The sequence below is a fragment of the Pristiophorus japonicus genome, chromosome 23 (assembly GCF_044704955.1).
Source record: "Pristiophorus japonicus isolate sPriJap1 chromosome 23, sPriJap1.hap1, whole genome shotgun sequence".
Lineage (NCBI taxonomy): Eukaryota > Metazoa > Chordata > Chondrichthyes > Pristiophoridae > Pristiophorus > Pristiophorus japonicus.
This window is the reverse complement of record NC_091999.1, coordinates 33,865,644-33,880,267: the sequence shown is the minus strand read 5'-3', so window position 1 is coordinate 33,880,267 and position 14,624 is coordinate 33,865,644. Positions and strand designations below refer to the sequence as shown.

At 43.5% G+C, this 14,624-nt stretch overlaps 1 protein-coding gene across 1 annotated transcript; it reads right to left on the bottom strand.

Annotated features, from left to right (window-relative positions):
• Nucleotides 1-13,005: 13,005 nt before the first annotated feature.
• On the bottom strand, nucleotides 13,006-13,803 carry LOC139235474 (zinc finger protein 664-like). Its single transcript, XM_070866569.1, has one exon. The coding sequence runs from the start codon at nucleotides 13,732-13,734 to the stop codon at nucleotides 13,006-13,008; it is 729 nt and encodes a 242-aa protein (XP_070722670.1). The 5' UTR covers nucleotides 13,735-13,803.
• Between the last annotated feature and the right edge of the window lie 821 nt (nucleotides 13,804-14,624).

The following is a 14,624-nucleotide window of genomic DNA, read 5'->3' as shown; positions in this document are numbered from 1 at the left end:
AGTAATCTCTTATGTGGCAACTTATAGAATGCCTTCTGGAAATCCAAATACACCACATCCACTGGTTCCCCCTTATCCATCCTGCTCATTACATCCTCAAAGAACTCCAGCAAATTTGTCAAACCTGATTTCCCTTTCATAAAACCATGCTGACTCTGCTTGATTGAATCATGCTTTTCCAAATGTCCCATTACTGCTTCCTTAATAATGGACTCCAACATTTTCCCAACGACAGATGTTAGGGTAACTGGTCTATAGTTTCCTGCTTTTTGTTTTCCTCCTTTTTTAAATAGGGGCGTTACATTTGTGGTTTTCCAATCTGTTGGAACCGCCCCAGAATCCAGGGAATTTTGGGAGATTACAAACAATGCATCCACTCTGCAGCCATTTCTCTTAAGACCTTAGGATGTAAGGCATCAGGTCCAGGACACTTGTCCGCCTTTAGTCCCATTATTTTACCTAGTACCGCTTCATTACTGATAGTGATTGTATTAAGTTCCTCCCTACCTATCACCCCTTGATTATCTAATATTGGGATGTTTTTAGTGTCTACCGTGAAGACCGATACAAAATATTTGTTCAACGTCTCTGCCATTTCCCTGTTCTCCATTATTAATTCCCCAGTCTCATCCTCCAGGGGACCAACATTTACTTGAGCCACTCTTTTCCTTTTTAACCCTCTTTAAAATGTGTCTCTTTGACCCTCGGAGTCAAATTCTATCTGATAATGCTCCTGTGAAGCACCAGGGGCCATTTTACAGTGTTATTTCAAGGCTGAGATAGATACATTTTTGGCGTTTTGTGGCATCAAGGGATATGGAGATTGGGCGGGAAAGTGGAGTTGAGGTTGATGATCAGTCATGATGTTATTGAACGGTGGAGCAGGCTGGAGGGGCCGTATGGCCTACTCCTGCTCATAACTCTTATGTTCTTAAAGGCGCTATATAAATGAAAGTTGTTGTTGTCTATAAAGGAAGGAGAAATGGTGATGGGTCAGGGAGAGCATTTGATCAGAACTGGGAGATATGGCAGATGGACAGCTTATAGGGAGCGATAGAGTGAGGGAAAGGAGAGAGAGAGACCATGTACACAAGAAATGAACTGTAAAGTTGGGTGGGGGAAGAGCAGGTGGGGAAGTGACAGCAGACAAAAGGAGGCACAATTGGAGAAGGTAGAGTAATAAAAGACACATAGAAAATAAAAACACTTGCATTTATTTTGCACCTTTCACCACCACCAGATGCCCCAAAGCACTTTACAGTCAATTAAGTTATTTTTGAAGTGTAGTCTCCATCATAATGTAGGAAACGCAGCAACCAATTTACAATGTGATAATGACCAGATAATCTGCTTTACTGATGTTAAGGGAAAATATTGGCCAGGACATCGGGGATAACTCCCCTGTTCTGCCTGAAATAGTGCAATGGGACCTTTTACATCCACCTGAGGGAGCAGACGGGGCCTCGGTTTAACATCTTATCCGAAAGACAGCACCTCCAACAGTACAGCAGTCCCTCAGCACTGCACTGGAGCATCAGCCGAGAGTTTTGTGTTTTTGTCTCTGGAGTGCGACGTGAACCCACAACCTTGTGACCCAGAGGCAAGTGTGTTACCCACTGAGTCACAGCTGACACAAATACTGACATAGTTAGAGCAGGTTAGCTCAGTTTGAGATGTTAGATGATGCATTTATCAACGCTGAGATATTTTTTCTATTCCTCAAAATCAGTAACATTTTGGAACGTTCAGGTCAAGGTTCACAGATTAACAATAAGAAATAGGAGCAGGAGTAGGCCATTTGATCCCTCGAGCCTGCTCTGTCATTCAATAAAATCATGGCTGATCTGATCTTGAACCTCAACTCCACTTTTTTGCCTGCTCCCCATAACTCTTGACTCCCCTATAATTCAAAAATCTGTCTATCTCCCCTTTAAATATATTGACTGACTCAGCCTCCACAGCTTTCTGGGTAGAGAATTCCAAAGATTCACCACCCTCAGAGAAGAAATTCCTCCGCATCTCTGTTTTAAATGGCCGACCCCTTATTCTGAAACTATGCACCCTAGTTCTAGATTCCCCCACGAGGGCAAACATCCTCTCTGCTTCTACCCTGTCAAGCCCACTCAGAATCTTACACATTTCAATAAGATCACCTCTTATTCTTCGAAACTCCAATGAGTACATGCCTTACCTGCTCAAGCTTACTTCATAAGACAACCCCTTCATCTCAGGAATCAACCTCGTGAACCTTCTTTGAACTGCCTCCAATGCAAGTATAGCCCTCCTTAAATAAGGAGACCAAAATTGTACGCAGTACTCCATGTGTGGTCTCACGAACACCCTGTACAGTTGTAGCAAGACTTCTCTACTTTTATACTCCATTCCCCTTCAATAAAGGCCAACATTGCATTTGCCTTCCTGATTACTTGCTGTACCTGCATGCTAACCTTTTGTGTTTCATGCACAAGGACCCCCAGATCCCTCTGTACCGCAGCATTTTGTAGTCGCCATTTAAATAATAATTTGCTTTTTTATTCTTCCTACCAAAGTGCATAACCTCACATTTTCCCTCATTGTACTCCATCTGCCAAATTTTGGCCCACTCACTGAGACTGTCTGTAACCCTTTGCTGATTCTTTGTGTCCTCCTCATAACTTTTTTACCACCTATCTTTGTATCAGCAGCATATTTGGCCGCAGTGCACTCCGTCCCTTCATCCAAGTCATTAATATAGATTGTAAATAGTTGAGGCCCTAGCACTGATACCTGTGGCACCCCACTAGTTACTGTTTGCCATCCTGAAAATGGCCCATTTATCCTGACTCTCTGTTTTCTGTTAGTTAGCCAATCCTACATCTATGCGAATATATTACCCCAAATCCTGTGAGCTCTTATATTGTGCAGTAACCTTTTATCTGGCACCTTATCGAATGCCTTCTGGAAATGTAAATAAACAACTGCTACTGGTTCCTCTTCATCCACCCTGCTCGTTACATCCTCAAAGAACTCCAGCAAGTTTGTCAAACGTGATTTCCCTTTCATAAAACCATGCCGTCTCTGCTTGACTATTATGATTTTCATAATGTCCTGCTACTATTTCCTTAATAATGGCCTCCAGCATTTTCCCAATGATAGATGTTAGGCTAACTGCTCTATAGTTTCCTGCTTTCTCTCTCCCTCCCTCCCTTGTTGAATAGGGGTGTTGCATTTGAGTTTTTCCAATCCACTGGGACCTTGCCAGAATGCAGGGAATTTTGGGAGATTACAACCAATCCATCCACTTTCTCTGCAGCCACTTCTTTTAAGACCCCAGGATGCAGGCCATCAGGTCCAGGGGACGTCCACCTTTAGTCCCAATAGTTTGTCCAGTACTTTTTCTCCAGTGATAGTGATTGTTTTAAGTTCCTCGCTCCCTGTGACCCCTTGATTATCTATTATTATTGGGATGCTTTTAGTGTCTTCCACCGTGAAGACCACACAAAATATTTGTTTAAAGTCTCTGCCATTTCCCTGTTTCTCATTATTAATTTCCCGTCTCATCCTCTAAGGGACCAACGTTTATTTTAGCTATCTCTTCCTTTTTATATATCTGTAGAAGCTCTGACTGTATTTATATTTCTTGCCAGTTTACTCTCAGTCTATCTTCTCCCTCTTTATTATTTTTATTAAGTCAATACTTAAAACCACACAGAAGAAGGAAAGAATGTTCCATAGAAACTAGAATTGTCTCTTCTGAATTTCGATCCTGTACTTACAGTGATGACTTTTGTAAACTCCTTTTGCAGGGTGTGAGAAGGGGAGGATTTGAAGGAGGGAAACTCAAACTAAACGTCACGTCAAGATCTGATAGATTAATTCGATTCATCAGGACTTGAATATCATCGGCCTTTGAATGTGGAAGGAGAAATGTTTGTTTATTCTGTCTATGGGGAAAGATTACAAACATCAGTGTGACTGTGAAAGCAGAGACCCACACACCCGAGTGAGAGTGTTTCAGTGCACTGATTGTGGAAAGAGCTTTAACCAGTTACACAGCCTGAAAAACCATCGCACCATTCACAGTGGGGAGAAACTGTAAATGTGTTGTGTGTGGAGGAGGCTTCAACTGATCATCCAACCTGGAGAGACGGATACACACCCGCACCACGGAGAAACCGTGGAAATGTGGGGACAGTGGGAAGGGATTCAGCTACCCGTCTAAGCTGAAAATTCATCAACACAGTCACACTGGGGAGAGGCCGTTCACCTGCTCCGTGTGTGGGAAGCGATTCACTCAGTCATCCAACCTGCTGACACACCAGCGAGTTGACACTGGGGAGAGGCCATTCACCTGCTCTGAGTGTGGGAAGCGATTCACTGTGTCATCCCACCTGCTGGCACACCAGCGAGTTCACAAGTGACTGCAGTGGTTGGATTCTGCTATCATTGCTGCTGTTTATCACATCCCGACTGAATCGTGTCCATTCTGACAGTTGAAGTTTGTTTCTGATGATAACCCCTGTAACTGGGCTGGAATATAATATTGTGATGTTTCAATAACAGAGTGTGTCGACATTTAATGTTCCAAGATAAGAGGAGACTAATTGATGTCCTGTTACTGACTCCACCATTTTGGGGCCTTTTCTCCTTTCTAACTCTGGATTATTTCAGTTCTCATACCTTTGGTTACTCTCGTGGACAAGTGCCAGTTCCCCTTACCTTCCAGAGTGCCTCTCCTAGCCTTGGTATTGTGGGAAGGTGTCGGTAACATGCCCGGGATCACTGAACACAAAACCCAGTCTGTGAATCACTTTCAGATACTGGACTTAGTGTGTGCCCCACAGCATCTCTCTCACCTTCGATGTGTGAATGGAGCATCACGCCTGCAAACCTGGGTTCAATTTAAATTTGAATCCACTCAGGAAATGTATTTAAGAAAATACAGGTCACGTCAAATCATTGGCAACATTTTCGAGTCAACAACATGAACAAGTAAATACATCCCGGCCCAATATTCCAGCTCTGCATTCACAGGAGAAAGTCTGTTATCAAACTCCTCGAGTAGACAGAATATAGATCAATGCTAACTCTAAGAATATCTAGCATCTGTTGTAAATATCTTTCAAATCCCAACCGATGCAATCTGGTTTTTTCCTTTCAATTGAAGTGAATGGAAGATGAGAGGGGTGTTGGCATCGGGAACTCGGTTAATTCAGCTTCTAAAAGGTGTTCATGTTTAGTTCATTCCATATCGGGGAAAATGTGGTTGTTATCATTAGAGAGAGATTTCACTGAGCAGCAGTTGGTGTTTCCAACCAACTGGCCGTGGATATTTTCATCATAGAATATTTCTAATCTAAACATTCTGTTAGAATAAGAAAAATTCAGAGACTAGTGGTTTGCGATTGCCACAGGAAGACCAGTGTTTTACGTGCTTCTAACGTTGTTGATGTATGTTGGAAGAAAATGCAGACTTGAGTCTCTGGACTATGCCGTAGCAAAAGACGACCATATCAGGCAATGCCACTTCCAGTTGGATAAGAGGTTGATGGCATAGCAAAAGATCCAGCAGTTCAAACAAAATTATCTCCAGTTATCTGCAGACATCGAATGTCGCAGCATGCTGACAAAGTTGGAATTAAGAATTTAGAGTATTGAGTTAAATTATTGGGATCGATTGTTATAGAATTGAATTGTTATAGAATGGAAAAGTGATGAAGTTATGCTAAACTTGTATCGAACCTTGGTTAGACTTTGTGTGTGCAATTCTGGTCACCATATTACAAAAAGGATATGGAGGCACTGGAGAGGGTGCAGAGAAGATTTATAAGGATGATACCAGAAAGGTGATCGTATACCTATCGGGAAAGGCTGGACAGGCCAGGTCTCTCTTCCCTTGAAAAAAGAAGGCTGAGGGGTGACCTAATATCTTTAAAATTATGAAAGGTTTTGACAGATTAGATACAGTGTTTCCACTTGTGGGGACCAGCATAATTAGAGGCCATCAACATAAGATAGTCACCAAGAAATCAAATAGGGAATTCAGAAGAAACCTCTACCCAGAGAGTGGTGAGAATGTGGAACTCACTGCCACAGGGAGTGGTTGAAGCGAATAGTATCAATGCATTTAAGGGGAGGCTAGACAAGTATATGAGGGAGAAGGGAATAGAGGGTTATGTGGATATAGTTAGATGAGGAAAGAAGGGAGGAGGCTCGAGTGGAGCATAAACGCCGGCATGGACTGGTTGGGCCGAATGGCCTGTTTCTGTGCTGTATATCCGATGTAATCCTATTGTCCAAGTCACACTGCTCGAAGGGGAAGATAAATGACTTGCATCCAAACGCAATTGTTTCTTTTGTCTTCTTTGTAAAATGACAAAGTCTGGGCATAATTTGTTTGTGAAATTAAAACTGATTTTATATATATATATATATATATATTGCTAAGCATCGCTGGTCAAACACATGGGAAGGAAAATTTAGCTCAAAATTGAGATAATTAAGTTTTTTTTTTAAAAGTCCCGTCTCTTTGGTTCTGTCCAAACTATGTATTCAGAAATAAGTTTTAGGGGGCGACTGTTATGCTAAAGGTAACTCACATCCTTCCTCTTGTCGACTGAATTGCTCTCTGGCATACTTTGAAGAACAAAAGGTCTAAGGAGAGGTTCGGTAAAATAAAATTAAACAAAGAAACTGGGTCAAAACTTGGAGCAAGTGGGAATGTTTGATCGATGTTTAAAGACAGTAGGATAATATTGTAATAGACAGTAAAGTTCATCCGTGCTCATGAATGAAATGGTGAACACTGTATAAAATGTAATGAGAGGAAATGAGTGAGGACATAAGAGGAAAACAGGAAAGTTACACATCCAAATAGAAATGTTTCTTAACTCATTGTACCTGGGAGAATTGTCATAAATCACCTGGGTACAATCTGGTGTTCATGTAAATTCTTGTTAAAGTCAGGGAAGTGTAGGAAATTGCTAAGATTTCTCTGAGATGTTTGTGTCATTGCCTACACTGAACAATAAGAAAACTGAATTTGATCGCCTGGCCAATACCCGAGACATCGGGACCGTGCAGAGGGAGATGAGTAAAGATCTTCAGACACCCCACGATCTTTTGATAAGATCATCTCAAATGGCTTGGATCAGATGTCACATGTGGCATGATACTGGGATACCGCTGCGTGTGTGTGAACGAGTCTCAGGCATGCTCAGTTATCGACAACAGCACAACATGAAATGGCTAATGTGGCTCAGGAGAGTGAGAGAACTTTTTAAACCGTCAAGGTCGTGAAACATTCTCCATAGAGAAACCGACTTTGAAATAATCAGGATGGAGTTAAACACACTGCTACCTGTCAGAGGCATTAGAATTAACAGGAGTGAGAATGCTGATCAAATTAGGATTTCCTTACAGCTAGAATGGTCATCAGTTTCAAGCCTCCACTAAGTACTGAACAAAGAAAGCTTGTAGAGAGGCTAAATACAAAACAAGCCAGCCTGTCTCTGTCTGGACAAGGTGGCCATGGCTGTGTACAGATCAGCTGCAAGCTGAAGGTGGGAGATAAGGAGGCCAGACCTCACAGGCTCCATAACAAAACATGGATCCAAGTGAGAGGCGATCTCCAGGAGGAAGCAGAGGACCTCCAAAGGGTTAGTTTTGGAATCCGTGATAAACCGAGGTATAGACCCTCAAAAGCATAATTTTGGTGGTAATAGAGAAATAACCCTAAAGCGTGCTCCTTGGGAAGATTGGGAGACCAGGAAGTCTCCCCTGAACCAGGTGGATTGGGACACATCCTGAGCCTAAACACTAAATTAATAGTGTTCACTTAAAGAGTTAGTATCACTCCAGGACAATAAGTAATTCAAGACCATTATAAAATACTTCAATACAAACTTAAAAGGTAATGACGGCAGGTTATTTTAAAGTAAGAAATGTCATATGTTGATCAGTAATGTTAACTATTCGTTTGCCAAGTACAAATGCTGATAGTGATCATCATATGTGGGACTTAAATAAAATGACATCCCACCTCACAAAAAGAACGCGACCTGTCCCATCCAGTAAAATAACCCACATTTAATGGACAAGAAGTAACTGAATCATGAAATGTATTATATAACAATGTGTGTTATTAAATTGTCAATTGAAATCAAAAGTTTTAAACATGAGCTTGAATCTATCAACTAGATTATGTGAAGGGAGATATTCACAATTAATAGACAAAATGGGAAGAGAATTAATAAAGGATGTGTTAGTAAAGAATAGAAAACAGGAACCAAGGGATGAGAAAGATGGGGAACACAAGGAGAATTAGTTTAAATCGCAAGGAAAGTGAGAGCTGACAGGATAGCTCAGAATAAGAGACACAGCAAGGTTAGCAGGAGTAAACAGAATAGATATAGAAAGTGAATGGAACACGATGTGGCTTACTGGAGGTATCATGCGTAGCCTCTGTGACATTTATGATGAATGTGGTACAAAGAAACTGGACAAGAGAGAGAGTAATCAAATCCCTTTGTTTATTCATGAAGAACAACTGAGAAAATGGTTTCGGGGAACCAAGTCATCGACTTTGATGTGATGCAGCCAATAGGAATTGGGATTTTTATACCCTAGGGAAGGAGAAAGAAGTGAAGATATTAGACTAGTGGGACTGGTCTTGCCTTTGCTGAGGAAAAATGGAAATGAAACGAAACCATGGACGGTGTATAGGGTAGAATAGTTTGCAAGGGTGGAAGACTGAGCTCGGTCCGATCCATAAACAGTATGAGGAATAGCCAAGATATCTGATTAAGAAGGGAGGAACTTGGATTGCACCAGATATGCAGTGTTGTACTCTGCAAAGGACAACATGGGTTTGTAGATGTTCCAGCTTGTGGGTTCGCCCTCGACAAAGAATCTCCAGAATGCAGATTGAAATAAATAAATGGGGCGTAGGTCAAACTAATACCGTGTATAAAGGAAAAGGAAAGTATTGTGTGACTACTACTGTCACGTATATGACTGTGGGTTCAACCCGATGCCCCAGACTGGAACATCACTTTAGCTTGATTCCACCGAGGAACACATGTATCGGTGCTAAACGCTGGTTCTGGTACATCATCATAACGCAACTTATCTGCAGATGAGACTGCCTCTGGAGGATGAAGCCATTCGAGTCATTCCACATATAGGACGCTATATTCTCCCTGTTTATGGCTTTAAAGCTCATAATTCAGCGAATTAGGTCATCCCAGAAACACACAGTGCAAATCATATAGAGGAAGAGAGAGACAGAACAGGCAATCCCGAGACTTGTGAATCAGGAATGCTGGAAAGTAGCATCCAGTTAAATTGTTCCAGCTGGGATTGGTGATAGCAGGGATAATAGCTTCAGTGATTCTGGTCATTGCATTATGCTGTAAGGAAGTCAATAAGGGACATAGAAAATATAAGGAAAGGGAAGGACGCTGAGAGAAAACCAGGATTAGTAAAGACAAAGAAGGATATTAAAAACTTTGTCAACAGGTAAGGTAACCCATAAAAAAACCTGTGGGACAGGTTGACATGTGGACCCTGGTTAATTCAGCTTCTGAAAGGGGTTTATGTTTCATTCATTCGATAGAGGGAAAAATGTGGTTTTATTATTAGGGAGAGAGAGAGACAGATTTCACTTAGCAACAGCTGGTGTTTTGCGACCAACCAAGCTACGATATTCATAACAGAATGGATTAGAAATATTGTTTGGATAAGGAAAGTCCAGTACTAGTGGTTCATGATCACCGTACCAGGCCACAATGCTTCTAAATGTGTTGCTGATGTAAACTTGTGTGTCTGGATTATGCAGTAGCCAGAGACTACCATATTAGGCAAAGCCGGCTCCAGTTTGATAAGAAAACAGTCTATAAATGTAAGCTTTTTCCTTTGTTCGTTAGCGTGGAGATACCCGTGCCTGGTTACACGTGCTCCATCTGTGACTATACTCCACTTGTAAATTGATTATAAACAGAACACTGAATTCGTTACTACTCAAGTGAACAAACAGAAGTTTGTTTTAAATCAACACTTGGTTCTTTTTTTTAAGTTTGGAACTTGAAAACTTCCTTCGGAATTAAAAATCCGTTAAAACAGCAGAAATTATTCGTAAAGCTATCATTATTGACCTTGAATAAAACATAGCTTAGTTAATTTTAATAACTCCAATTTAATTCGGACCAATATTTTATTAACTAAACACAATACAGTGCAGAAAAAATAAAACAAAATGGCACTTGCTTACAGAACACAGTAAATTACATCATTGTTACCTTCAGGTGCTTTTAAAGAAAGTTAAGCTTGCTATAGAGGGAGTGCAATGAAGATTCATCAGACTGATTCCTGGGATGGGGGGATTGTCCTATCAGAGATTGAGTAGACCAGGCCGATATTCTCCAGCGTTTGGAAGAATGAGAGGTGAGAGGTGACACCCACATCCCATGAACAAATTTTTAAAAAGAGATGAGGTGTTTAAATTTGATCAAGGACACCAGCCAAATTAATAGAGACACTCCCTGTCCTTCAGGACCTGTGTCCAGGGGAGAAGCTGATGGGTTTATCTGATCATCTTTGGGTTAAATGTTGTGCTCATCGAGCTGAGCAGCCCATGTCAGCATCAAATATACTCCAGTCGGGCACAGCACGGGTCAGATACAGAGTGAACCTATCAATCACTCCCCGACACAGATACTGAGGGACAGGGAGTGCCAGGGACACTGACATGTCTCGCTCAATAAGGTATAAATTGATCCTGTACCTCTCCCCATTAATCCTGGGCTCCACATGGCTCGAATCCTGCTCCTGTTTCCCTTCCTGTAACAGCATTGAGCTCAACCCAGCCCATAATGAGCAGGGCTCAGTGAGGGTGGTTGCTAGGCACTGCAGTGATGTCATCAAGCAGGGCCATCCAGCCCAGCTGGTCCTCTCCTTGTCCCTTTAAAGGTGGAGAGCTGGGACATCCTGTCTCAACACACATCCCCCTGTTCATACTGAGAATCCCCGGGGAAGGCCCAAGGACCAGAGTGTGGATCACAACCAAGGGGGAAAGAGGAGGAGAGAAGGGGAGGTAATTCAAGGAGTGAGGACTGAGGGCCATCAATCTTCAGTTTTAGAGCCTGACGACTTCAGGAGGGATCAGTAAGTTCTGTAGTTTCAGGATCCAGGGAGAGAACAAGGAGCAGATGGGGAGACTGGTGTGGATTCCAGCACAGTTAGGATGCAGGGCGAGAGAGATTGTGTCGGGCCGTGTATTAGGGGTGTAGGAGGGACAAGAGAGAAAAGGTCAGAATTACTGCAGCAGTGTCCATCAATAGTGAGAGAGAGAAGGTGGGGGTCAGAGTGGGCCCTGGGCAGGCCGGTAAACTGGTTGTTTCCTGTGACCCGCTTTCCTTCTGTCACAAATAGTCTCGTGTAGCCCAGTGACAGAAACAGCCCATTAAACACCACCAATGTCCTTTGGTCTGGTGAGGTCTCCATTTGTGAAAATTCGGCTGTTGTTCAAGCTTCTCATTCTAACTCGCTCACAGTGAGACAGTATCCACTGTCCCTTTTATTCCATGGCCTTCATCTTTGCTGGTATTGGTAACACGCCCGGGATCACTAAACACAAAACCCAGTCTGTTAATCACTTTCAGCTGCTAGACTTAGCGTGTGCCCCACAGCATCTCTCTCACTTTCAATGTGTGAATAGAGCATCACGCTGCAATGCTGGTTTAAGTTTATATCCAGGCAGAAAATCTATTTAATAAAAGCCTGTAGGCCGATGAGACACTGTTCAGGTGCCAATGTGCTGCTGGTTTGTCCGGAATTTGGCCTGTAATGAAAAATAACTGAACATTTCTCCCAGTGTAACCTTTGCTGTAATGAAATATGTATTTTAATAAGCATCACGTCCTTGCTCATGTCTGCTGCAATTGAGTAGCAAGGGGATGTGTGAAGAGATGATGTTTGCATGGAGATGTGAAACAAGGAAATGGTATCTGTGTGTGGCAGTGACACAGCCTTGTGGTCACAGGCAGAACCATGCACCGATATCCTTGTGCTTATGGTTTGAGCAGGGTTCGTTCATGAATGCTCAAGCTAAGAGGTGCCAGGGATCAGGAGCAGTGGCAGTAAATAAAATCTAAATGTAAATTCTGATGTAGTTTATCTTCAATTATTCCTATTTTAATGGCTTTTGCTGAATGTGTCCCATGCCAAGTGCCAGGATATTGGATCAGGCCCACCCTCGAAAATGAGTTTGACACCCTGAGGTAGACAATGTCAACCGGATTCCCCCATCCACCAAACTAACAACTTCTTTACAAACTCAAGCTAGTTTGTAAGACGTGACCATGTTTACCGGAATCCATGTTCAGTATCTCTAATGGCCCCTTCACTTTCCCCATGATGGAAAACAGCATCTCTCAGGATCCCTTCAAGCACCTTCCCAGTGTTCGAGGTCACGTTGATGGGCCTTCAGTTTCTGAGCTCTGACTTGTGCACAATTGAAAAATGGGAACTACATGTGATACCTTCCAATCTCAGGGAACAACCCATGAATCTACTGAGCTGTTGGCGATATGGGCAAGAGGCTGGCAGAGCTCCCATCCCATCTCTTTTAACCCCCTTGGGTGGATATCATCCGCACCTTACACTGTCAAGATTTACCCGCACGGGTTGCTGTCAGTGAAGAGAGATGAGAAAGAACAAAGTGCATTTGCCGCTCTCAGTATGACCCTGAAGGACTGTGTCCATGCTGAAGTTCTTCACCCATATGATCCTCCCCCCAGATTGTCCTCTCTGAGCTCCAGCCAGGTGATGCTAAACACTCGGGTGGGAAAGAGAAAAGACTGCAGCAATGTGTTGAAAGCAACACGAATTTATTTGTCTATATCTCGAATATTAAACTCCTGTCCAGTTAAAGGAATTTTCATCAGCGGAAACAAACCCCAATTGTCAGAATGAACATGGTTCAGTCGGGTTGTGATTAACAGCAGCAATAACAGCATCATCCAACCTCTACAAACATTTGTGAACTCGCTGGTGCCTCAACAGGTGGGATGACTGAGTGAATCCCTTCCCACATTCAGAGCAAGTGAATGGCCTCTCCCCAGTGTGAATTCGCTGGTGCCTCAACAGATGGGATGACCGAGTGAATCCCTTCCCACACTCAGAGCAGGTGAATGGCCTCTCCCCAGTGTGAACTCGCTCGTGCCTCAACAGGTGCGATGACTGAGTGAATCCCTTCCCGCACTCATAGCAGGTGAACGGCCTCTCCCCGGTGTGAATTCGCTGGTGCGCCAGCAGGTTGGATGACTCATTGAATCCCTTCCCACACTCAGAGCAGCTGAACGGCCTCTCCCCAGTGTGAATTCGCTGGTGTGTCAGCAGGGCGGATGACTGAGTGAATCCCTTCCCACACACGGAACAGGTGAACGGCCTCTCCCCAGTGTGAATTCGCTGATGTATCAGCAGGTTGGATGACTGAGTGAATCTCTCCTGACACTCAGAGCAGGTGAATGGCCTCTCCCCAGTGTGAACTCGCTGGTGTGTTTCCAGCTGGGACGGGTAGTTGAAACGTTTCCCACAGTCCCCACATTTACACAGTTTCTCCCCAGTGTGACTGCGCTTGTGTCTCTCCAGGTTGGATGATCGGCTGAAGCCTTGTCCACACACAGAGCATGTGTACACTTTCTCCCCGCTATGAACAGTGCTTTTTGCATCCATAGTTGCTGGATGATATTCCATTCCCGATGAATCGAGTGACTTCGTCAGATGTTAATGTGATGTTTGAGCCTCCGGTCGATAAATCCTCCCCTTTTAATACCCTGTAAAGTGAATTTCAGTCAAGAAAAAGGGTGGATGAGAGAGATCCCACAAAAACACAAAGGCACTTTGAGAAATTGAGCTTAATGAACTTGGTAATTTCTGGCACCAGCACTAGAAATAGTAACCATGAAAGCTGCAGTTTGTGGTAAAACCTAACTGGTTCATTAATGTCCTTCAGGAAAGGGAACTCGCCTCCATTGAGAGCCCCACATGGGGAATTGTTGGTCCCACTGGGCACAGAAATATTGGGGGTGAAACCCAGCAGCTTCTCCTCCATCTCCACTCCAGCTCAAACAGATGCAACAAACAGACCCACACAGGAGACCAGGTATCCAAAGCGTCTTTCTAATATTTGCAGCATAGTTGAGAGGCGATTTATTCTAAATTGCCATTGATTTGTAGACTTGAGATTCTAGATTTGGCTTTGTACCGGAATCCAGGTCAGCGATTGGAGCATGGACAGGATCATCAGAATGGCCCATGTACAGCAGGTGGTGCGGCAAGCAGCAGAGGAGTGGTGAGGTCGGGGTGGAGTAGCACCGGGAGATCGGGGCTGAGAGATTGTGGCCCACAAGAGGCGAGAGTTGGGGGCTGAGAGATTCGGGCCAAGGAGAGGGAAGAGTTCGGAATGGAGAGATTGGGGCCAAGGAGAGGTGAGTGTTCGAAATGGAGGGATTGGGGCCAAGGAGAGGTGAGTGTTCGGGGAGGAGAGATTGGGGCCAAGGAGAGATGAGAGTTCAGGGCGGAGAGATTGGGGCCCAGGAGAGGTGAGGGATCGGAGCGGTGAGATTGGGGCCCACAAGCGGCGA

What these genes read in the sequence shown, in the direction of transcription:
- LOC139235474 (XM_070866569.1), bottom strand. Translation starts at nt 13,734, where the DNA reads ATGGAATATCATCCAGCAACTATGGATGCAAAAAGCACTGTTCATAGC.